The following is a 24,627-nucleotide window of genomic DNA, read 5'->3' as shown; positions in this document are numbered from 1 at the left end:
TTCATTGCTTGGCTGAAGAGCCTCCCCATGGAAGATGGACGGTGCATGTCCTGCAGGTTCTGCCTCACATCCAAGTAGCTTTTGGAGGTCTTAATTCCTGCTGGGCTCCCTGTGGGGCTGGTAGGATGGATGGGTCCTGCTTCCCCTCTGTACTGCCCAGGCACTGTTGGTCGTGCTGATAGCACCAGCATCCCAAACTGCTTGTCCACAGCTCGTACCCTCGATGGGTAGATGTTACCTTCAGGATGTGGCACGAGCCTCAGCACCCTGCAGCAAGAGAGGGAGCGGGTGGGCGACAGGGCAGCTCTGACCTCTGGATTCGTGTCTCCCAACAGATGCAAGGTCCTGAGCTGGTGCCTGGGGGTCCGACGCAGCGCATTTTCCAGCCCCCCCACACACCGCAGCAGAACCCCCTGAGCTACTTCCTCCACCCGCAGCAGCAGAGCCGCCACGCACAGGGCCAGGCCTGCAACCTGCCGGACATGCCCGAGATGCAGCTGCCCTGAGCGCCAGGGCCGGGAGCAGGGACCACCGTGGCTGCAGCCGCCCGGCGCCCGGGCACAGGCGCAGGGGAGGACGCCGCCATCGGAGCATGGCACGGGTGAGGTCAGGCCCTGCGGGGAAGATGGTGGCTGGAGGGACAGTCCCCATGGGGGACGGGCGGCTCCGGGGGCACCTCATCGGTTGGGATTTCCATGCAGCTGGTCCGTGATGCTGCTGCGGCAGCCGTAGGTGCCCAGCGCTGCGGTACAATGGGAAGGCGATGGCTTTCGGGCTGCAGGGAGGTTAGTTACCAGGTCGCCACGAAAGTTGCTTTGCAAAGGAGAAAAACCTTTTCCATTCAGGACTTCAATGCTGAAAGTCACTGTGAATTGAAGCCCAGCATTTGGAGCACATACACAGACTGTACCGGTCCGCAGGATGCCGTTGGGTTACCATGTACATAACTCGTTTCGCTGTAGTAGGTCCATTGTGGAGTATTTTTTTTCCTTTTTTCTATACCTCAGTCCCGCAATTTTTTTGTTTTCCAGGAGATTGGATAATGCTGCTAATTTACGTAACACCACTTTTGCCTGAATTTCTTACTGTTGTTATACCAGCTTACATCACAGCTAGTAAGATATTTGTCATGTTTTATTTTGGTTAACAAGTGCAGCTAAATTTATATGGTTTTTACTCCCTGTAGCCAAATATTTTTTGGGTTACAGACAAAGAATCTTTACTTGTTCTTTTTTTTTGGTTGTTTTGTTTCAAGTGATGTAGTTGTATACATTTCTATACATGAAAACAAACAAATAAGCATAGAACAGCTTGATGGCAAACTTTGTGGTTTTGCTAGGTAATGTTTCAATTTGATGAACCTGAAACAGATGATCACAAGGACGCAAGCCCGTAGAGTCAGCAATAAATTGTATTTTTGTAAATTGTCACTTTTTAACTATAAGTTTATATTTATGAATTGAAAAAAGTTTATTCCTCAGTGGGTGTATAGTTACGTGTCCCTACTGTTATTGTCTTTCCAAAGGAAAAATGAAAATGTATGTTTTTGAGGCGTTAATAGCTGAGTACTAACTCTGGGTGCTGTTAGAGCCCGAATGTAGGAGAAGGGTCAGGCCATTACTGTAAGCTTTGCAAGAAAATGGTTAAGACCAGGTGCGTCTAGCTGCAAAGCTCCGTCTGGCAGTCAGAGCAAGGGTTAGGGACGGGTTAGTTCATAACCTCTGTCGAATCAAGCAAAGCATGGTGGGTTTCTTTTGCCTTTTTTTTATTTGGCATTTGTTTGCTTTTTTTCTTGTGCAAGCCACTTGCTTGGCTCTTTGCACCACTGCAGCAGCTGGACGCCGGTGCTTGCTGATAGGATGAGCATCCCCAAGCAGCCCTGTGTTTCAAGAAAAGGGGGGAAGTGGGAGAGTTAGCATGAAAAGAAAAAATAGGAATAGCTAATGGTGCATATATCTATAGCTAGAGCTACCCAGTATCTACAGCTAGCTTGCTTTCCCCCATCAGGCACACACATTTCCTGTGCTGCAGCACTGGGAGGATTTTGTTAACTTTGGGGCCAGGCATGAGCACTTGGGCTCAGTAGCAGGGGGAGCAGAAAACCAGACTGTTTCAGCCTGACTGAAGCATGTTGGGGCAGCCCGAGTTTCCCGGAGAGCTGGGCAATGAAACTGGGAGCACAACGGAGCTGCCCCGTCTGGGTTTCGGCTGCAGCCTTCCTACCTGGCAGGGCACAGCGTGCCTCACCACCTGCCCCCCCCACCTGCCCCCCCGGTACAAGGGGGCTGCTTCCCACCCGCCAGGTTTTTCCTGGGTAAGGGGATGGGGTTTTGATGTGCCCCGTTGCCGTGGGGCTGGTGGGAGGACAGGCTCCTGGAGCAGGAACGCTGGGGCTAGTGCCCTGCGAGCCGTCCCTGGCTGGGACCCAGCACATGCAGTCCCTGGGCAAGGGGGGGGTGAGCAGCTGCTCTTGGGCACAGCCTGACCTGCCCCCCACCCCCCACCCCCCTTTTTCAACCCCCTACGAGTAACTGTGGCTACAGCAGAGCCATGGGCCGGGGCCACCTCGCTGCTGGTAGGGGGACGTGGGGCACCTGCCGCTGCCGTGCGATCTGGAGCTGAAATAACAGCCTCAGCCCTCGGCCCTTAGAGCCCGTGTCCTGGGGAGAGCAGGGGGTCGATCCTGCCCCACCTGGTTTGTGCTGCAGCATCACGTGCGGGGCCACAGCATGGAGCCTTTGAGGTAGGAAAAAATTGTTTTATTTTATTTTTTTTAAAGCACTATTACTTTTAGGGCCTCCCCTTCCCCATCCCATCCCAGTAGGGCTGCTCAAGAGGTTGGGACCGGAGGCGTTGCTCTTTTGGGGTTTTTTTGGGGGGAGCGGGGGTTCCCCTTGGCTTGGCACGTAATGTCAGGTGGGGAGGCAAAGGCACACTTTTACGTTCAGGCTCCACGGCTGTACGCAGTTCACAGCCCAGTGTGGCTGGCAGGAGGGAAAGGCCATGCATTTCCCTGCCTTGAACCCCACATCACCCCCGACGCACCGTGGCTGTTCCGCAGTGTCCCATCGGCATCCGTGAGCCCGGACATGGCCGGTGTCCACCAAATGTGTCTCAGAGGTCAGTTGATCATGTTGGTGGTCAGGGGCTGGGGGGGGTGGGGTGTCTTTTTTTTTAACAGGGCTTGGTAGGGAGGTAGCCAGGGCAGAGTAGTTTTCTGGCGTTGCTGTGACTTTGAAAGCAAATCCAAGAGAAGGGGGTTGGGAAGGGGGCTGGGGGGAGGTGTGGGGGGGAGCGCGTGTGTCAGATGGGGCTGTGGCATGGGCCCAGCCCTTCTGCTGGCAGCACTGGGGTGCACGGACAGGGAGGGCTGGGGGCTGTGGGGGGGTGGCAGCATCACCCCTGCTCACAGCCGCTCGGCGGGGAGCACAGGAGGTTTGCAAGGATGTTTACATGTTAGATTGGCCTTGCTAAAACAAGAGACCTAAAACGCACTTTATCACTTACCCCTCCTCTATTCCCAGGGTCTGCCCCAGCCGCTCGGCAGCTGCTGGTGGGCAGTGGGTGGCTGCATGCCTCACGGGTAGAGCCGTGTTTTCCAGACATGCTCCGAAGGACAAAATCCCACAGTCCCTTTTTGGGGCTTGCTTGGTCCCTCCAGGCTGCGGGGAGGCTGAGTCAGGCCCGTGGGATTTTTGCCTTACGCTGTCACTCACTCTCAAAAAAGTATATGAATAAATAAATCTCTTTATTCAGGTTGATTTGTATTTGTTTACCTCGGTGTTAGCTATGACCTGTGTTTTTGGGACCCATTTGGAATTGAGGGTTGCTGGTGCGTTCGGTTCACACACAGCCGGGTGCTCACAAGTGTGACTTGTTGGTGACAAGCAGAGGGCAGGAACACGACTGATGGCACCTGCGTCAGGGTTGGGCTCCAGTGTCGGTGTCGACCTATTAGTCTTTCATGTTCTGAGGCTTTCTAGTACACAAGCACCTATATACTAGGTCCCTCTATATATAGGTATACAGATATATGTATTTTTAATATACATATATCATGTATGTACGTGTATATCTATATATAAATATATATATAGGCCACACAATTCCAGACCTCTGAAAACACAGGCAGCTTTAATTAATAAAAGTCTTGCACTTTTAGCATATTTGTACATATAAGCTAAAGCCTGGTGGGTATAATCAGGCTGGTTTGACAAACAGTGAAAAGTTACTGTATATATTGTATATAGTACATGTAATAAAAAAAAAAAAAAAAAAGAGAAAAAATCTTAGAATTGAGTATAAATCTTGGTTTATTTTATATGATGTCAAATATAGATACATTTATAAATGTTACTATTCTTAAAAGTATTTTGTAATGGGAAAAAGGAAGTGTCTTATGAAGATGAACAGTAAAGATTTTATTCTTGTCTTGAATCTATGTACCTGCACAGCTCCATTGAATGGGAGCCCATGCATTTTGACAAGCTTTAAACAGATTGTACATAGTATTTAAAAAAAAAAGAAAAGGAAAAAAAGAAATAAAATAATGCTTGTAAGACCTCTTACTCACTATGTGCTGTTGTTATTGCTGGGTGGTATCAGTCCATTTGGATTAGAATCTGCTCCTTGTTCTCCAAGAGGCACAAAAGCAGCAGCCAGACGCTGACTAAACATGGTTTAACATGACCAGTGCTCTTGAAGGAACTTCTGTAACAGTCCCTCATGAGAATAATAGTACCTCAAACACAGAGATATTTTTGTTTTCCTAAAGTGAAACATTTTTTTATTTAACATCCCATTTGTCTTACAGTACTTCTGCATACAATACATTGTACAAAGGCCAACCTGCCAACACAAACGTGTTGCCTTCTTGGTAAAGTGACAAAGCTATAGCAACAAAGACAAAATAGCCTATTTTTCTGGAAACAAGTTGGAATGTTTCTTTTTGTTTTAGTCCAGATAACAATTGCAATTGCAATCAAGAACCTTGTATGGTACAACTGAATTAGAAACTTCTAATAAAATCAAACACGGCTACTTCCTAGTCACTATGGTAGCAAACTCTTCTAAAAATACATTATCTAGCCATTAGAGTGATGAACAAGTGGCTTGTTTTAGCAATGGATGGAAACACAGAGTGCTTTTTCGGAATCACATTGCAGCGACCATCTCCACATCCCACAAAATGCTGCCGGTTGAATGACAAGCAGTTCTCCCCCCGTGGTGGAAAGGGCTCGTGTTTTTATTACTATTAGTTGAGCTATTCCCTCTCCTCATGTGTTTGAGCCCTCAACTCAGCACACAAAGAGGTCAAGCAGCCAGCTTCTCATGGTGGTCAGGGCTGCCACTGTTCACCCAGAGTGTAGGCAGCGGCCTTTGCATTTGACAAGAGGCATTTTATGTGCATAGCAACAATAATAATGGCCGAGCCGCTAGAAAGGACTGTGCAGTGTATGCTAACAGCCACGGGGAAGGCTTCAGGGTAAATAACCACGGCACAGCTGCCAAGTCACACTGGTGACACTGCAATTTTTAAAACGGTATAAACAGTATCTCTAGTTTTAGCAATCTATTTCCTACCTACAACTGTCTATTTTGTACTGAATGATGCACATTCATTTCTTTCCTATGACTGAATCAAAAAAAAAAAAAAAAAAAGACACAAGTAACTTTATGGAAACTTACAGAAAAAAAACCCCAAACACAGAGACATGAAATGACACATCAGTACTCACTGAACCACCCCGCTACATTTGTGAACGAACTGTTCAAAGTTCAAAAACACTTCTAAAAACTTCCACGTTACAATTTGAATGGAAAGTACCCCCCCTGCCCCTTGGGAAACAGCTGAGTAATTCTGGGTTAGACATTCTGCAACTGCCAGTTTCCTTACTAGCACGTCTGCTTAATTCCCAGCTACATGCGGCAGCTGATCTGCAACAGGAGCGTGCACACCCACAACCTCCCAATGCAATGCCATGTGAATCTTGCAGCACCAAGAACTGCAGATGGCCCAAAAGCTGTACCACATGGGCATCTCTGTCCCTGCCTGTGCGGGGCTGTAAAGTCAAGGCATCACCCTTTGGGACTGAAGAGAAGACAAGAGCTTCTATTGCTCTCGCTCCCCAATCCCAAGTAAGCCTGTGCGTATCGGCCAGCCTGTCTCCGCAGCAGGAATGGGAAGGCAAGGAGCTAGACACAACTCCAGCGTTACTCTGTCACCAGCAAAGCACAACTGTCCCTCAGTGTTGTGGCAGACTGTGGAAGCAGCCCAGCAAACACCCCTCTGGTTCACTTTCCTTGGCAGTAGCCGGCATTTGCTACACCCAGACCTCCCCCAAGGACGAGCCCCTGATCCCCAGGCTCCAAAAGGAAGAACCTGCCAGTCAGGCAGTTGCCTGAGTGCTGCCATCCTTCTGGAACCGAGCTTGCTCCACCCTCTGTCCTGCTGAGGCTGGATGCCTGGCCACTCTGACTAGTCTTGCTGGATCAACCTGCAGGTGTATTACAGGAATGATTTAATGACATTGCCCTTTCTGGGAAAAAAACATTTTAAAAAATGGAACAGAAAAAGCCATGCAGTTAATAAAAGTTAGTGTTCCCCTACAGATCCTAACTTCTCCCCTTAAATCTAATTTTTTAAAATATATATACACGCACACAAACATATGCTGGTAATCTCTCTTTATACATAGATATGATAGCTGACAAGAGCTCCTACATACTCGGTAATGGCTCTACAGTCTCTTGGACTGACAATAATAGAAAATATTTTAGAAAGGTGCTCAGTTTTGCATAAGCAAATCAAGAAATGTCACAAGGCTGCTGTATTTTGCAGGTTCCCGCAGCACAGTCTTCTGTATTTAGATCTTAACATCTTGGCTCTAAACCAAAATATGTCGTTGAGTTTTAAGACTTTCATATCTCTGTGCTACCTTGCTTAGCAAATAATTTCAAGAAATAGTCAAAGCTATGAACTAAAAATATCTGTCAAAAAACCTACAAAAGCTTTTTCAATGGGCAGCTGCATCTATTTTATGGGGTTCTATTAATTTCAACACTATTTGCAGAAGAATTAGTCATTGAGCAAACCTAATCTGAGTACGACCTAGACTAGAACAACAGTATCATCTGCTTTGTATTTCTAAAACATTAGGAAAACAGTGAGTAAATACGTTTTGTAAGTAACACAGTGTTGCCCTACTTTGCCTCAGAAACATATTCATATGAATCGATAAATTAGGTTTTATATTTTACACATAAAAATACAAATCAGTATTATATTCTATCAAGTGTAATTACTTTGTGAAGGCTTCTGAAAAAAAAGCTTCCTCATTTCTCACACATATGATATAGTTTTGGAGTTACTGTTCATTCAATAAAGCTTTATTTTACATTAATACCTGAGAGTATGGGGAAGAACAGAAGAAATAATTCATACATTCATTGCTCCTGATCAAAACTATATTCTTTAAAAGCTGCATGGGAACTTCAACACCAACTGCAATGATGGTATTTCACCAAGGGCTTGTAACACAAGTCAGAATTTTGTTTTATTCTTCATTCATATCAGTATTGCAAGAAAAGCCTCAGTGAATGATACCACTCCCATTCTGCTTCTTTACAAAAAATATGCACAGTATAAAAATAATGCTGCTCTGCAGAGAAAGATTGTCATACAGGCTTTAGAAACAGCCATTTTTAAGCTAACAGACTGTCTCAGTTTGCTTTGTTGTTTTTGTTGTTAAAATACAGGCTTTACCCCTCTTTCTCTAAACCCATTCTAGCACCAGCTACAGAAGGTTCAAGGTCAACATCAGCATTAATGCTGGCAAAGCTTGTCCCCACAGGATCTTTACTATATAATCTTTTTTACCTATTAAAATTCCAGAAGATTTTCTTGTTGATATGAATCCTGGCAGATAGAAAATATTACAGCAACAATAATCGAGAGAGCTAGAGAGAAGAAAGGTAATTACTAGGTTGAGGTATGGACTCAGGTAGGCAAAGGAGCAACGCCAGTCTGTCCCTAGCAGTTCAATAGGCACCATTCACCTAACTATGAAGCAGTCAAAGATGGTCTGTGCTTCAGCTTCCCAAATGCAAGAAAAACTATACATTTCATCAACATACTCCTAAGAAGCTAATGATGGCTCCTCTTGCAAGATGAATAACAACCACAGTGCGGTCAGACGGGTTTAGCCATTGCTTTCCCGGGATTTCAACAATCTATACTAGCTTTTGCATCCATGTGCAGCCTGGATGACCAAAAAAGCTTCCATCCTTTTCATCTGTATTGCAGGAGGATTGGTATGAAAATGGGAAAAAGAATTCATACACGAGCTGAGCTAGCAAAGCAGAAAAACAGTTGCTTGTTGCAAAACCTGAGAGGTGGGCTCAGAGAATGCAGCCTGCAAACTACTGACAAGGGGCTGGAATTTGCAAAAGTCCAGGACCATCGGCAGCATCAAAGCAGAGAAACTGAGAGCAGGGCAACCTTCTTCTCTAACCTCACACTCTCCTGCCTCACACAGCCTCTATTCTTAGTCTTCACCCTGCTCTGATCCCAGTCCACATGCAGGTTTGGAAATAACTAATTAAACTAACCTGGAAGACAACCTCTAAACTGTGGATACTGCTTTTAAATTAAAATGGCTGGGAGTCATTCCTTTCATCACAGTAATAGAAATGAACCCGGAGAGCACACACTGTAACAGCTGTCATTCAGATAGGTTTGCAATAGGTCACATCCAGTATTTCCAAGCAACGTTGCATATTTTACTAACATGATAAAGAAAGTTTATTATTCAGTCCTTTTTTTGGAGTGAAACTTAGGAACAATGCAGGAAAGTGATTGTGCTTAAAACTAATTTTATTTACATTATGCATGAGTAATCTGATATTTAAAGCTAACTCTTCAAACTCCATTCCCTATGTAAACACCAGACTCAATTTCCGTAGTAACAACCTTCATTTGTAAGTGCTTTATGTGGTTCACTTAGAGTCAAAGGCAAAGAAAACTACACTCTGGTTCTTGCTTTAAGTTGTAAATTTTTAGCACTCTCTATTTTAACTTTTATATCATGAGGTTTCTCAAAAAATCTCACAAAGGCTGGCTCATTTAATAAGGATGCCAGAATCTGTTCAAAGGCAAAAGACCATTCATGGTTCTCTCTCAAACTCTGTGCTCCACTGCCTCCAGCCTGCTCAGAGCTGCTTTCCTCCTGCCCTTCTCTGGGGATTTCAACAGGCACCTCCATAACAGCAACTGGACTTCTGACTGGTGATGTGGGGCTCTGCAGTCTTCTCCCAACTTCTTCCATTTTCAGCAGGAGGCTGGTAACCACCGCTATAGCCCGATACAACAGTTCCTCCTCAGGATCCCCGTGGAACAGATTGTACAGAGTTTTTGAGAACTGGATGAACTGAGACTACAGAGAGAGATACAGAGGAGACTATTCAGAGAACAGCAACGCAACCGCCCTGTTTCACTGCCCACTGTGATCTCAACCCAGTGCCTGCTGCTGCCAGGCACCTGGTACGGTACAGCAACTGCTCTGACGACGACATTGGCGTGAACCAGCCCTGATAAACCAAAGTGTGTCTGCAAGTCCCGCCCTTTGTAAACTTGGAGCAGTATAAAAACCCCCGCAGTCTAACAATTAATGTGAAGGCCTGAAATTTAAGGGATCCTACAAATTAAGTCCTACTAATAGGAGTTAAAGGATAAACAGCACTCAAAAATTGACTTAAGACTCACAGTTTACCTGATTCATTCTTGGCAAATCCTTAATGTTTTCTTCTTTCTTAAGAAGTTCATCTTGCCATTGCTTCAGATATGCCTGAATATCAACCTTCCCCTTCCCTACTTGACCAAAAAAAAAAAAAAAAAAAAGTAGTAAACAGACAAGAACTAAGAGCTTCCCATGAGGGATGATGAGCAGAACTGCCATCCTCTATGTCATTCCTTCTCACCAGAGTGGTGGGGCCAAGGACTAAACAGGATCAGAGTTTACATTACCCTCTCACCCGCCAGGACTATACTTATAAAAGCAGATATAATGTTAGTACTACGCTAGAGATGACGTTACCAGAGATGATGTTACTCAGTATACTTTGTCACCACATGCTTTCCACGTACTTTCTTAGCTCTACTCTCCCAAAAGTCAGACAGTTACCAAATGTGTCTCCAGGATTCTTTTACCTTTTTCAGGGCTGCTCTTCAAAGAATCACTTTCAAGACTATCCCCAACAGATGGAACTACAGTTTAGGCAGAGAAAAAGAAGAAAGTTTTTTATTTGAGAAAGGGGAGCCAATGGTTCATTTCCTTTTATCAAAAATTCCTTCCTTAAGGAGCAAGACCCTCAATGACCCCATGTTCTCAACACAGATCAGGCCAAGAAGAAACCACATGGTAAGATTTGTATATTTTCCATAAAAATAGAAGCCACCATGAGGCTGGAAATTACAAAAGAAACTGTCATCAGTTGTATCAAGCAAATAATCATAATGTACATGCCCCGTGTCTTGAACAGGACCCATGTATTACAGATAAGGTACCTTTTGGATAGATTTAAAACCAAAAAGGATCTGTCTTCCAAAGAAGTAAAATCACACAGCTTTCCAAACAGAATATTTTATCAACTCCATAAACTTACACCCCACAAAAGTTTTTTCACCTTACTTGGTTTAAAATGGAAGCAAAGGATTTTGAAATGCTTGCTTATGTGCCTAAAAATAATAATGAATTTTGATGTTTTATTTCTCGAGGTAGGAAATATCATCCCTTTGTGCCTTGAATACAAATGTGAAATGGCCATCCCTTCAACAACCACTGCAACAGGATGCCTACAATGCTGAAAAATGCTGACCGAACACACTTGTAATACACAAATACACATGTAAATACCCACAGCCTTTGAATTCAATCATCAGACTAGCTATCCACAAATTCTGCACTACTTTATGAAAATGTGACTATCTACAGAAGATTTTCACAGAGGACTCATGTTAACAGTGACATGATTCCTGGATTTACTAGTTTTCAGAAGAGATTCCCCCATTTTTCACCACGAGAAAACAGATTCCTTCTAATATTCTTCAGGCAAGGCTCACACTCTGAAGCTTACCACTGAGTTGGCTGAAGTGGATCAATTCTTCTTTGGAAAGATCATCACCTTTAGAAGGGCTTAGAGATTCTACCTCAGTAAAAGCTGCAATAAATAAACAAATAAAGTGGGTTTGGGGCTTCCACGCATTACCAAAGCTGCACTAAAAAGCAAAAGCTTTGCACAGACAAATAGGCCCTATGAAGAGAAATGGTGTTAGAGCAGATTAAGTCCTTCCCAAACAAGACATCACTCTGGAAGAAACAAACATTTGTATTACAGCTGTTGGACTGTACTGTAGCCAGGACCGGTGACAACACAAAGAAAAGTAAAGCTAAGAAGCCAGGAACAGCCCTCCCCAGATGCCACCGCCTCTCGCTTACCTGGAGGGATGTGCAACTTAAAAAGCAGCTTGAGTTTGTCAGTGAAACTTCCATTATACATGGTATCTGTCAGAGGAAAGAGGCAAGACAGTCTGTTCAACTGGACCAAACTTGAAAACACCCTCTTACCCTAAACAAATACAACCCCGGTAGGCTGGAACTGGACATGTGTCCTACCTTACATGGAGTATAATTAGAGATGAAGCTTAAGGAAGGCAGTATCACCTGCAGCTGAGCCTGGGGTTTGCCTACACTGAGGAAAGAACACTAATAATGTCTATGACTTACTAACATGACACCACAGAAGCAAAGAAATACAGCATTAATGTCTTCCCAGCATTTTCACTTAAATTTTTGTGTCCTGAACAATCCCGTGTTGAAAACAACAGGAAAGGAACAGAGCAGTAAGTCAAGAAAACTTTCAGTTCCCCAGAAATATGAGGCATTGGTCACCTTGCACGATCTGTGTATGAGATGGCTTAGTATGAGGAAGCGTTTATCATCGACCAAACAGGCTGGGCAATGAGATCATACCATTTCGTAATTTGCTGCGTTTTGATGCTAAAGCCATATTTAAATTTCATCTCAAATAGATTATTCTCCAGGGGATTAACGTCTCAGAAAAGTTACTAGTTTGTAAAGCTTCATGTTAGCTATTTAGGTGAATTATAGACGCTTTAAGTTACGGAACTGTGCTCTCATTTTCTTGTCAGCATTTCACCATGGAATAGCTCATACTAAGCTCAAGCTTTCAGCATTTGGCTTCCATTTAAATAGTCTTTGCTATTCATTTCACATGTTAAAAAATAGACTATTTGACCTTAAGTTAAGAGGCTAGTCTCTTTAGGCTCTTTATATAGTGTCTGGAAGGTGATGCACCCCAGGACTACTCCCAGATGGAGTTCCCTTCTGAATGTGCTACATATAGGTGTTGTTCTCCTACCAAGAACACAGGCAAATTGTTTGAAGTTTATAAGGCAATCGGAGCTCTCATCCATCAGTCTGAATGTCCACAATGCAAGTGAGTCTCTGTTTGCACAGTGTGACCAGGGGCTCAAGAGATGACAGAGAACCCTGAATTGCTGGCAATCAATCCGATACTGCTCAAGATACGGCAGACTGGCATCATGATGTTGTAAGACGGGACTATTTACATTCCAGTAACAGGAAAGAAAGTGTTCCTTCTGCAAAAGAAAGATAAAATGTTAAGATTTTTCTGAAACAACAACTGTCTCTGGGTGAAAGATGTGGAAAGGTAACTATGTAATTTGATTTAAAGCTGACATGTAAAACATATGTTGAATCTAGCTTTTACTTCAATTTGTTAAAACTGTTTCACACCCATAACACAGTCTACCATTAAGATGGATGTATGGTGAGAAAAATGGCACATTACCTTGAATAATTCATAAAGCTCTTCAAGATCACTGGGACTGAATTTTACGTCCTGGGACACAACACGTAGCTGAAACAAAATTAAGAGAAAATTAATTAACGAGTCTTCTTGTTTTGGAATAAGCCTGTAGAATAAAGTTATAGGAGACTTAACCTTTTAATAATAATAAATAGTCACTGTTTGAATATTCCAGGTTTTGGCACGTTACAATTAGGAGTAAGAATACAACTTCTTTTAAAAGCAATCAGAAGATTATAGAGTAAAAGAAATAATTTCTCCCCAAAAACAGGAGCTTAAAGTTAGTCACATTAGTTGCATACATGGAGTCTACACTATGAAACCCAGGAGATAACCCCCAACTATTTAGAAAGATATAGCACATAGTTTCCTTTATAATGGGCAAATGCATGTTCAGCTCACAACAGTGAAGTTGAATCCTCACTTTTTAATTAAAAAAAATAAATTGTTCACAGCTTTTTAAAACAAAGTTAGCTACAAGACCAGGTTCTGTCTTCACAATACATTTTTTTTGTAAAATGAAATACAACAGTTACCACCTTAGCACAACCAACAACATTTAGTAGTATCAGTTGCTACAAGCTACATTTACTACAGAAAGAAGCACTGGTTGTTAAATAGCCTAGTATTATCATCAGTTACTGGGAAGGAGCCACTGAAGAAAATAGGCAAACAAAAGGAAGTGCTTCGCAACCTCTACCTTCATTCAGAGTCTGAACATAAAGGATGAAATCGACTGCTAAAGAGCTCCCACACCGTGCATGCACCACCAGACACCCATGCACACCACAGACCTTGCTGAATGCAGTACAATAATCTCTTCACTGATTGCCTCCCAGAGTAAAAATGCAGGTGATTAATTGTTTTACTGTAGCACTGTGGACATTTTACAGTGCTCTATGCCTCTAAGAGAAATGCATTAACAATTTAACAGCAGCAGACAGAAATATAGGTCAGCCTGTTCCAATCAATGCAGTGTCAGAGATAAGCCAGCCCTCAGAAGCTGTCTGCGATGGTGTTCCTTCTAACGAGACCAGAAGGTCATGCTGTGATTCACAGCCTGTAAACGTCACAGGGCAAACCTCAGTTAATAGACACCCTGCAGACAAGAGGGATTTCATCGTATAAAATTATGTATTTGGCCCTAGAAAATGTAGCTCTTCTCAGAATTTTCCAAAAGGGAAGAAATTTTATCAGAGAAAGGATTTAGCTCTTCCAAGTCACTCACCACATTGTGTTTGGTCGTAGTTTCCAATGTCTGGATCACGTAAAGCCTGTTCCTGCTGCGCATGCTCTCAACATCCTCATATCGAATATCACCGTATCTCTAAGAAGAAAGGCATCTTTCCATGAAATCAACTGGTGCTAGACACATCAAAGCAGATATTTTTGTCTTTCTTGCATCTAAGTACCATACAGATATGGACACAAAGGAAGATCCCAGAAACTCTGAGCAAAAAAATCATTTATATTAGAAGCACTAACATTCTCCCTAAACAGTGCAACTTTTAAAAAGGGTGATGGAGAAAGAAGGAACTGAAGGAGTTCACAGTGCGGGAAGAGATTTTACTGCATATTGGCTCTATATCCAACTCTGCTATCACATGGTGACTACTACTGCCAGGTAGCAAAGTCTAAGATGTGTATGTCGTCACTCTAGTGAGCTTTAGAAATTAGCTGAAGTAATTTCTGAACCATTCTTAGCTATCTGAGCATTAGAGTAGAATAAATACATTTACCTTTAAAGAAAGGTGGGATAGTAGGCAAAAACTAGAAACAAACTCCTAGAGAAATCATGGAACAAATTATTAAACAACTAAAATCTAAATAGAGACAGGTAAGATAAATCAAAACAGGTTGACATTCTTTATCAGGATCATGTCAAATCAATTCCATTTCCTCCTATGAGGAAATTCAGTCTAGTGCGTAGAACTGAAACAGCGGATAGGATACATCTTTACTTCTGTAAGGTTTTTGACACTCTTCAGCAACACATGTAACCAGAAAGACACGGCCTAACCACGACCACCGTGCACTACATGTACAACTGGTTCTAACAGCAAACTTGGAGAACAAAGGAGTTTCAGAAGTTTTTCCCACAGTGTGTTTTGTTCCCATTTTCGGCAATGCACTTTAAACAAGATATAAAAAAACTGCAACACAGTCATGAAGCACAGAAGGTTTGAGGAAAGGTTAGAGGAACTGGTTGTGTTGAATCCAGAAAAAGAAAAGACTGGATTTGAAAGGGTAAATGATGAAGAACAACAACCTAAGGACAACAAGGAATTGCAGAGAAAACTGCAATTGACTATCCTCAATAGCACTTTATGAGCACCCAAGAGGAACTATACTGGAGACGAGGATGTTTTCTGACAAGGGCAGAGAAATCCTACAATGGGCTAAAGTTTTTGCAGATTCTCTTTTGTTGAAGGGTTTTAACAACATTAGACATTTTTCAAGGCTGATCCAGGTGTATGCTGAACAGGGAGCGGAACTGGATGACCTGTGGATTTCTCTTCTAGAACTGTATTTCTATGTTCCTGTGAAGACCTCTACCAGCACACTTCTGACTTTGAACAAAGACAAAGCAGAGAGAAACTGCATCTCTGAATCATAACTCACTCACTGGTCTGGCTTCTAGGCACTGATATTGTGCAGTGGCCTCAGTAAGAATATAAATAAGATGTATAATCTAACTCTGAATTAGTGTGATGTGATAAAATGTTACACGTTCTTCCATTCACTAGTTAAATATGGCATCTTCACATCTGATTAGACTGCCAAAGCATAAGTCTTGCATTTGTGTCTGAGTCATAAGGGCATGAAACTGAACATAATTTTAAAATTCAACTCCATTTTTTCACTTAATCTCATCTCAATCTTGTGAACACCTTTGCAAAGCAACAGTACCACAAAGAACATCTCTGTTCACTTATTCATAATTTGTAAATAGATCTATCTGCAGGATGACAACTCTCCATTGCAGCAATCTTTTAATTTCAAAATTCGTTTTATTTCCACAGTGATATGAAAATAAACCCTTCACCGGATCAGAACTGTGTTGAAATCAACTGTCTGGTCAAAACGGGAAGCAGGAAATTGTCTCTCACTTTGTATCAGCAGTTCCCAAACAAGGGGTTGTGACACTGACCAGCATCAAAGACACTCAGTTTCAAATGAAGATAAAAATTTGCAACCAAAAAAGGGGCTATGAGATAGAAATGGGGATTAGAAGTGGGAGATTCAGATTCAAGGATCTGCCCAAATCAATGTTCAAAAGCTGTACCAAATCAGAGGCTATTGCTTTGGTCTAGCCACCTGTCAGCAAAGGCAGGGGAGTTTCTTTTGCTTTGTCTTCCAGCAATGATTCCATCCCTGTGAAAACTTCAGCTTCTATTTCAGAATGCATATAAAGCACTTCAGTATTTACCATCCCTGTCCTTTACCCTACAAGTATTCACCCTCACTATGAGATCTCACCATGACAAGAAAGACCCATAATAATTTGCAACTCTTCTTACAAGAATCTTAAGTCTTTTATGAACACGATTCTTCAGTAACATTCTTCTGAAACAATACTGACAGCAGAAGCATGGACTTTTTATAAGAGTAGCCCAATGCTGTAAAGATACTTCAAGAGAACTTGAATTTCTGATTCTTGTCTTTGTTAACCCCACTAAAGGCAAAGTACCCTCTTCTCAGTAAAAATAAAAAGAGACAGTTCCTAGAATTATACAAATTACAGTTAGTTAATCTTTTCCAAGTAAAGACCAGGACATTTTTCCAAAACAGATTTATTGTGGATCTTTCACTAGAATCATATGAGTAAGAATCAGAAAAGAAAAAAAAAAAGTATCATATAGATAAAAGAAACCAGTTGAGAGCAAAATCAAAATGTGAACAAATCTCTTCTCTCAGCTTGCCTTTCACTTCAGGTCTGCTGAGCAGAAACTTGCCTATAAGTGGGTTAATACTACTCATGCCTCATGAAAATATGGGGACAAAAGGAGAAGGAGAAGCTAGACTTACTCCCTCCCCAATGCCGAGCTGCAAGGCTAGACACTACAGAAATCAAACTTGCAAACTGAAAGAAAGTGCTAGAAGATCACCACTGGTCTTCCTTACTGAACACATCTCTCAACAGTTATTTAACCCATACAACAAACTACTCAAGGGTACACTTTCCTGCACTGGTTGTTATGGCAAATGTTACCACTGTCTGCAGCGTGCAGTAATCCGTCTCATATTAGTAAATGCAACAGCTGTTTCTGCTGTACGTTGTCATTTCGTTGACATACCAATAAAGTGAATGAGGGATGGCCACACGTGACCTGTGATGAACCCAGGGAACTCCACTCAGGACAGCCTAGCAAGCACATTCCAGGCAGTTAAAGAAACAAAACAACGAACAAGCCTACCCCATAACCTATAAGTTTTCAGTGTGACTCAACAACCTACAGAACCCCATTTCTACCAACCTACACAGGTTTTCTACTCTAGTTTGTACAACACAGCAGCACTATTTTTAAGGTAGCCCATGCAATGTGAACACTGCATGGGATGTGAAAACATACCCACAAGAACACGTACTTCATTTGACTCTCGGATCAAATCAGTAATGTCCACTTTTGGATGGTCACTCTTTGTATTGCTGAGGTTGGAGCCCTGCTGCACAGCCGGAGGCAAAGGGCTGTCTTTGTTAGTGACACTGTCAAAAAATCTGCACAAAGCAAACACACAAGAAATCAGCAGGAACCAGTTTATCACAACAAAACAGTAACATCAGCATCTACTGAAGAAAAAGTGCACAGAGAACGGGAAACAGCAAAGAATATTAGCATGAGTAGCACAAAAATGCTGTAATAGCAACAAAGGCATACAAACATGGGAACTGCCTACCCAGAGAAGGCTGTAGAGCTTCTAACCTTTGGAGATTTTAAGACCCAGCTAGAAAATAACATGGCTGGTGTGATCTAGTGCTAGCAGTAATCCTCTTTTGAGTGGGAAATTAGAGGCTTGCCAAAGTCCCTTCCACTCAGCATTCCCCTTGTTCTCTAATCCATCTAGCAAGGTTGTACTGCATAACTGGGAGAAAGGAAGAGTGGCTTGTCCTGAACTGTGACCAAGGCAATCGTAATTCCCCAGGATGCATTAGCCACGACACGTCTGATCTGGACCTATTCATCATACCTACACAGCCCGCCAAAACAGATTCATTACAGAGGCTGGCCATTTCGTTTGCCAACATTAAGGAACACATATCTACGGACCGATAGCTTCCTTTTTCTTGAGGAGAGGCAAACTACTGTAATCATTTTTTAAATATACTGGCATGCTGAAGGCTGGATTAACTGCGCAACAGCAGTGTTACAGCCAGACAAAATGTTGAAAGCAGGAGTTCAAAAGAAGTTCATAATCATCAAAATCCTGGATGTCAAGTGGAAACAGCAGCCTGTTTGGTTCAAGTGAAAGTGTAAATTTCACCATACTTCTAGATTTTAAATTTTAATACACTGAAACTAGGTGAATGTGCTTACTGTTAGGGTTTTTTTTAAGGTTTAAATATTTAAATGAGTACAGCTACGTTTTATAGTAAATACCAGGCTGCATGGTCTCTTATAGTAAAAATTACATTTTCCTCATTAATTCTGTAGCTCCTACCCTATTCAAACATGCAACATTTAAAAGCCTCACTAAAAGGAAATTCTTATTATCAGTTCTTAGCAGTCATAACTTGGTGACTACTATAGCACATTCATTCTGCTGTTTTAATACTCTGTGGTACACAATCACAGCAGCAACAACAGAATTTAGGTAGGTAGTAAAGAAAAAAACATGCCAGCTTTGCTTGCAACACATCAGTTTAAAATGTACTTTATGTTGCATATTTGAAGTTATTCTTCAAATACTAATATAGAACAAACATCTGGTTGTGACTGTCCTCATTGCATTTTTTTGTCTTATTTCATTAGCAGCAGAGGAGCCACTATAGCCTAAAATACAACTACTAAGCTGTAGAACGTCTTGTCAGTAAGTTGATGCCTGAACTGTTTGGAACAGTTTTAGTGTGCTCTAAATTACCTTCTCATTAAGGAAAGCCGCCTTCTATAAGTGATGTAAATTCCAGGCAAACCCACATTGCTTTTACTTTAAAATACACAAAATGGCAATGGTTTTAAAAGAACTTTCATGGAAGATGGGATTTTCAAAGGATCCAGGCATACTTTCCAGCCACCCCTTTCAGAATTTCAGCCGGAGATGAACACTTAATTCCTCTAAACCCTTTGGAAGTCCTGGCCAGATGTCTTCTCAGCTGCCCCAGAATGACTTATCTATTTGCAATTATAGCAGCTGCCACGCAGCCCATATGAATAACAGTTACAGTGATACCTGTTGAGAACAGTGACCGCTTCTGCATCATCCTTACAAGTCAGCAACTTCTCCATGTTGTATTCCAGCACTGCGAGACCGAGCTGCAAGATTGCCTTTATTCCATCATAGAAGAAACAGTCCACCACATTGACTGCACTTTCAATAGGCAGCACACTGATAAAAAGGGTAAGGAACCAGGAGAGAGAGACCGAGGAGAAAAAAGTCATGTCCATCATGTGGTCTGTCAACTGAGGCAGATGAACCCTGATGAGCTCCTCAAACACTGCCTGATCTACCAAGGCACCTGCAGGGAAAGGATAACAAAACCACCACCCAAATCTTAATACAGAGAAGCATACTTTTCTCAGAGCACTGGCCAGAAATCAAGCCCCTGTCCTAACGCAACTTCGTTGGAAAAGCAAACACAGGCCCAGCTGTATGGAACCATTGGCTTCGTCCCCTACGCTGGAAGCTACGCACTGTATGCATGGGCCCAGAGCCTTGCTGCATACTGTAAAGTGTGTTAGCACTTTTGTGTGCGGGTGGCTACTTCCAAGGATTCTCTTGACAGCTTATATACCCTCCCTGCAGTTAGAGAGAAACTTCACAGCCGACTTCCTCCTAGCATATATACCTGCAAGTACTGAGTATGAGATCAAAGACTAAGTCTGGACCTGGAGTAACTTCTTCCTTTAAGCTGACTTAAGTGTCAAATAAATAGCACGAGTTGCAGTTATAATTCCAAAAGAACAGTATAAAAAGTCTAAATTACTTCTTCCTGAGTAGTTATGCCTAGAGTAATGACAATATCTGAAAATCATATCCAATCCTGTTTAAGGAGTTGTCTTGGGACAGTCTCTGTAACTTCCATTTTCTACTTCACAGTATTGAACCAAATGCAACAGTTTCTCCCCATTGTTCAGCCTTCAGCTCACTCCTTACATTTGTTCTTAATGAATGATCATTTACATTCAGTTCTAGATAGATGAAAAGACAGACTGATGTTACCAATGATTCGACGATTGAAATAATCAGGTAGCATCCTTTCACACACAGCAACCAAAAGCCAGAATGCTTCCTCCTCTTTGGCATACAGCAGAAGTACTGATGTCAAAATATTCATTGCCTGTAACATTTAAACATGAAAGGAAGTATTTACAAGGAAAGATGCCGAAAACACAACTGTTGTCATTTGTTAAAATTTGTATTTCTGAAAGCATTTCACAGCATATTTTTAGAATGCTAGGATAACCTACAGCCATATCCAGTGTAAGACTTTTACCTCTGTATTATTAAACACAAAGCATAGTATTTAAACGATATAAAAATATTTCTAAGTGCTAAAAGCCTAGTAAGAATGCAAAAGCACATACGAAGTAGAAATTACAGCATTTACCAATAAATTCAAGTACAATGTAAATACTCATGTTACACAGTGGGATGAAATAAGCAAAGTAAGTGAACCACTGAGCAAGAAACCCTTCCATACTTATGTGACTGATTTTATAAGGTGCCACTATACTGCCATCATGAGCTGAGACAACCAACATTAAGAGTCTCAAAACTGCTGTACCTGACAATACCCTATTTGCGGATTCCTGTATGCATAAGCTGTAAGAACTCTCCTGAGTGCAGAAATTCCTGTGTCACTTTGAAAAGCAGGATGCTCAGGTAAGGAGCGACGTAAATCTCGTTCAATTTCATCAGTAGCTAAAGTGCAAGTTCCTAAGGACTTTTCCACCAGCTCAGTGTAATAACCAGGGTTGGAGGCCATATCATTCACAGCACCTGCCAATACATTGCATTGCACAGTATTAGAGGACAACAGTAAAGTATCCACATGATTGTCTGCAATTTGTATAAACATTTTTGGTGACTACTGAGGTACCTCACAAATATGCAGGTGTTACTGCAGTAATGTATAAGAGTAATTCTACTGTAGAAATTAATGGAATTACTCTGAAACAAAAACAGCAAAGTGAAATAAAATAAGGCTTGGAGGAAATCTAAGTCACGTGCCATGATAAAGTTGATTTTCACTTTTTTGTTTCATTGTGGGGCAGGGGGAAGCTTCCTTTCACCTACAATTTTGCCCAAGATTTCTGGCAAACACAATACCCTTCCATTTGTAGAGCTGAAAATGGATTAGAAAAACTAGGCAAAGGACTGATATTTACCTAATTAATTCCATAATTTCAATGTCAACACCTTCCAAGTCAGAGATACTGGTCTGGTAACAGAAGCATAAATGCCTATGTAAACACTCAAAGAACACTAACAAAGGTAAATCCTTCACGTGTCCTCAAAAGGTACGACCATACAGTAGCTGAATGAAGAGTATAAAATGCATTTGTTATGATAAACAGATCCTCTGGAACAGCAGAAAGCTCTGCCCAGGGGAACACAGTTGAGTACAGCCAGCAGAGTACTGGATGGCTCCTCAAAATCTGCAGCTCATTTTCTAAATCTAACACAGGCTTCCTGTATGACCCTGACCAAGTCAACGGCCGCTGCTTTTCTGAAGTGTTTCAGAGAATGGGACTAGAAAGTGCACAGCAGTGTTGCAAAGCAGTATCTTCCTTCCCAGGGCCTCCATTTCCCCACGTTAAGTGCTCTGACACAGCAGTGTTCTAAAGGAGAAAGCCACAAACACACACTCAGAGCTTTGGCAAGAGATTCCATGTGTGTAAGAAAGTTCACAATACCTGCACATCTCACCTTCTCTGGAGCCAAATTCTCTGCCAAGAAAATGTTTTTTTTTTTGTGTCTCTGGTAACAGTAGCCTGTCAGACAACTTAAATCAAAAGTACTGAAACACAGTCCCACAACCATGCTTTTCTTTTTAGCAAGTGAAGAGGCTTTGCTGAAACTGACTGTCCCCTGGAACGGCATGTATTATAGAATCATAGAATCATTTAGGTTGGAAAAGACCTTTGAAATCATCAAGGCCAACTGTTTACCCAGGACTGCCAAGTCCATCATTAAATCATCTTACTAAGCGCTGCATCTACACATTTTTTAAAAACCTCCCTAGGTGATTCCACCACCTCCCTAGGCAGCCTGGAAGGAATTTTTCCTCATATTGAATCTAACCCTCCCCTGGCATAACTTGAGACCATTTCCTCTCGTCCTGTCACTAGTTATCTGAGAGAAGAGACCTACCCCCACCTGCCTTCAACCTCTTTTCAGGTAGTTGTAGAGAGCTGTAAGAACCCACCTGATCCTCTTCTCCAAACTAAACAACCACAGTTCCCTCAGCCACTCCTCCTAAGACTTGTTCTCTAGACCCTTCACCATTCTTATCATTATTTTTCAATTGAGTCTGTTGTAAAAGAAGCAGAAGCAGATTTGTTTGAATCAATGCAAAACAAAATAAGACAAAATTATTCTGTTCCTCATTTTGAAGTGTCTTTCTTCAGAAAGATTTGGATAAATTGCCAGAGCATTTTTTGTCACACTACGTTCAGTTAGTAACTAGAACATCCATACAGTAGAGTCTACAAAATGATTCAATTATATTTGCTATGCAATACCTGAGAAGAGTAGCCAGAGCTCTCCTCTTAAAGCCTCTGGGATCCCTCTTACAACTAGGTCTCGAGTCTTCTTTGTTCGAAACATACTGACACCATGTCCACGTTCAACAAAGAGGATGTGCCAGGACTGTTCTTTCATTTTTTCCTTCAACTACGAAAAGCAGAAGACAACAAGCACTAAGTACACTGGAAGATTTTCCTCGGGTTTCAGAGAACAGAATCAAATTTTGCTCTCAGTTAGATTCATATGAATTAGAAATGACAGCACTGGCCTCCATATTGATACATGAAATGAAAGCTGATGCAAATCAGAGCAAAATCTAACCTGTGCATGGTGAAAGTTTGGCATACAATGCAATCTCCTACGTGACCTACTATTCTTTAAAGTATATTATTACAAGAATGTCTATACCAGAACAGATAAAAGGTAAATCTAATCTAGTATCCCATATAACAGATGCCAATAGGAATTGCCACAGGACAGTAAGGTCATGCCAACACCTACAAAATCCTCCTCCATCCTCCAGTAAATAGAAGCACAGGCACCTCTTCAGTAGAGGCAATCTCTCCGAATTTAACAACATAGCAGATTTTTCCCCTGCAAGTTGCTTTTTGAACTCAGACAAACCTGCCACCATCTAAATACACCCGAAGTCCCCTTGTTGCTGTATTAAGAGAGTAAATCACTCCCTTTCACCTTTTTCAAGCCACTCCTAAATTCAGCTTTTTCTTTACTTCCCACTTAAGAATAATTCCAACCTGTAACCAGTAATAACTGTACACAAGCTGGCTTTTCATTTTAAATGAAGTCATCACCACCTATTCGTTATGTTTTACTGCTCACTATCCTGCTAAACTTATTTAAAAAAAAAACCAATCAATAGGTAGATAGCCCTACTTGTTACCTCTAGGTATAAGCATTTGCAGCTTTGGCACCACATCAACAAAAATTACATAATTATCAAGGGACCACAAAGTATTTGGGATTTAAAGGGAGTGGATAAACAGTGATAAAGCAGTGAAACAGCTAACCAGTACAACTTGCAACTGTGCAGACAAATTCTGCCACTACAGTGCTCCTGAGGCATTCCAAAAATGCATTGCCAAGATAATGGATAAAAAAACTGAACAGCCGATATAATTTCTATGGCAAAAAATTAGAGGTACATTAAAATTTCCTCTTATAAGATTCTTTTTCAGCTATTTCCATGTAAATACATACATGTTTGTATTAGACATACATACAAACAAATCTGTTTACTGTAACTTGGGACAATTTTTAAATATCCCAATTTTTGTTGCTGCTTTGTGATAAACAGCTTTTTATTGCTAAAGGATAAATAAATAAAAGATAAATCAATAGGAGAAGGAATAAAGATTAAATTGAGTGAAAGCAACAGAAAAGACAACTAGGAGAAGAAGGGTGAAGAGAGGGTTCAGATTGCTTATGTGTGGTGGCAGGTTTCTCTATACTAATTTGACAGCTCTAACAAACTATGAGAAAAAGTATTTGGCCACAATGGTGCAATGAAGTCAAGGAAGTGATTATTTGCAAAGTCAATGCACTGTCACAGACACCTGCTTAATTACTCCGATAAATTAACATACTTCAATTTCAACGTATCTATGAACTGTTCTTTGCTAACAGCAATAAAAATGTACTAACTCTGTTACAGATGAAACAATACCCCACAGCAACTGAACAGGCCAAACAGTTGCTTCCTTTTTTTGATTCATCATGCTTTGTTGCGTTTTATTTAGTTGACAGATTTGGAACAGAATGGCTACAAATGGTGCTCAGTGTCGTTATTCT

At 41.7% G+C, this 24,627-nt stretch overlaps 2 protein-coding genes across 10 annotated transcripts in view; one reads left to right on the top strand and one right to left on the bottom strand.

Moving 5' to 3' along the window:
• Nucleotides 1-5,661, top strand: part of PASD1 (PAS domain containing repressor 1) — a 114,216-nt gene extending 108,555 nt beyond the window's left edge. For all 6 annotated transcript variants that reach the window (XM_037407684.1, XM_037407687.1, XM_037407685.1 and 3 more), the window contains one exon: nucleotides 336-5,661. In XM_037407684.1, the coding sequence (XP_037263581.1) occupies nucleotides 336-506 (171 nt within the window). In that variant the 3' untranslated portion in view covers nucleotides 507-5,661. The remainder of the gene's footprint in view (nucleotides 1-335) is intronic.
• The window catches only part of TBC1D8B (TBC1 domain family member 8B), a 41,129-nt gene continuing 21,652 nt past the window's right edge, over nucleotides 5,151-24,627 (bottom strand). Inside the window, exons 9-21 of one of the 4 annotated variants that reach the window (XM_037407680.1) lie at nucleotides 22,815-22,965; nucleotides 20,855-21,069; nucleotides 20,290-20,407; nucleotides 19,300-19,585; nucleotides 17,500-17,629; nucleotides 14,138-14,236; nucleotides 12,892-12,960; nucleotides 12,439-12,679; nucleotides 11,496-11,561; nucleotides 11,134-11,217; nucleotides 10,208-10,264; nucleotides 9,771-9,871; nucleotides 5,151-9,434 (exon numbers count right to left, since the gene is read on the bottom strand). In XM_037407680.1, the coding sequence (XP_037263577.1) occupies nucleotides 9,024-9,434; nucleotides 9,771-9,871; nucleotides 10,208-10,264; nucleotides 11,134-11,217; nucleotides 11,496-11,561; nucleotides 12,439-12,679; nucleotides 12,892-12,960; nucleotides 14,138-14,236; nucleotides 17,500-17,629; nucleotides 19,300-19,585; nucleotides 20,290-20,407; nucleotides 20,855-21,069; nucleotides 22,815-22,965 (2,028 nt within the window). In that variant the 3' untranslated portion in view covers nucleotides 5,151-9,023. Of the gene's footprint in view, nucleotides 9,435-9,770; nucleotides 9,872-10,207; nucleotides 10,265-11,133; nucleotides 11,218-11,495; nucleotides 11,562-12,438; nucleotides 12,680-12,891; nucleotides 12,961-14,137; nucleotides 14,237-17,483; nucleotides 17,630-19,299; nucleotides 19,586-20,289; nucleotides 20,408-20,854; nucleotides 21,070-22,814; nucleotides 22,966-24,627 lie in introns of those variants that run through there. The other 3 variants (XM_037407681.1, XM_037407682.1, XR_005107404.1) reach the window with 3 other exon arrangements.

This window comes from Falco rusticolus, chromosome 14 (assembly GCF_015220075.1).
Source record: "Falco rusticolus isolate bFalRus1 chromosome 14, bFalRus1.pri, whole genome shotgun sequence".
In the NCBI taxonomy this organism is placed as follows: domain Eukaryota; kingdom Metazoa; phylum Chordata; class Aves; order Falconiformes; family Falconidae; genus Falco; species Falco rusticolus.
Note: the sequence above shows the minus strand (reverse complement) of the source record. Positions and strands in the feature narration are given on the sequence as shown.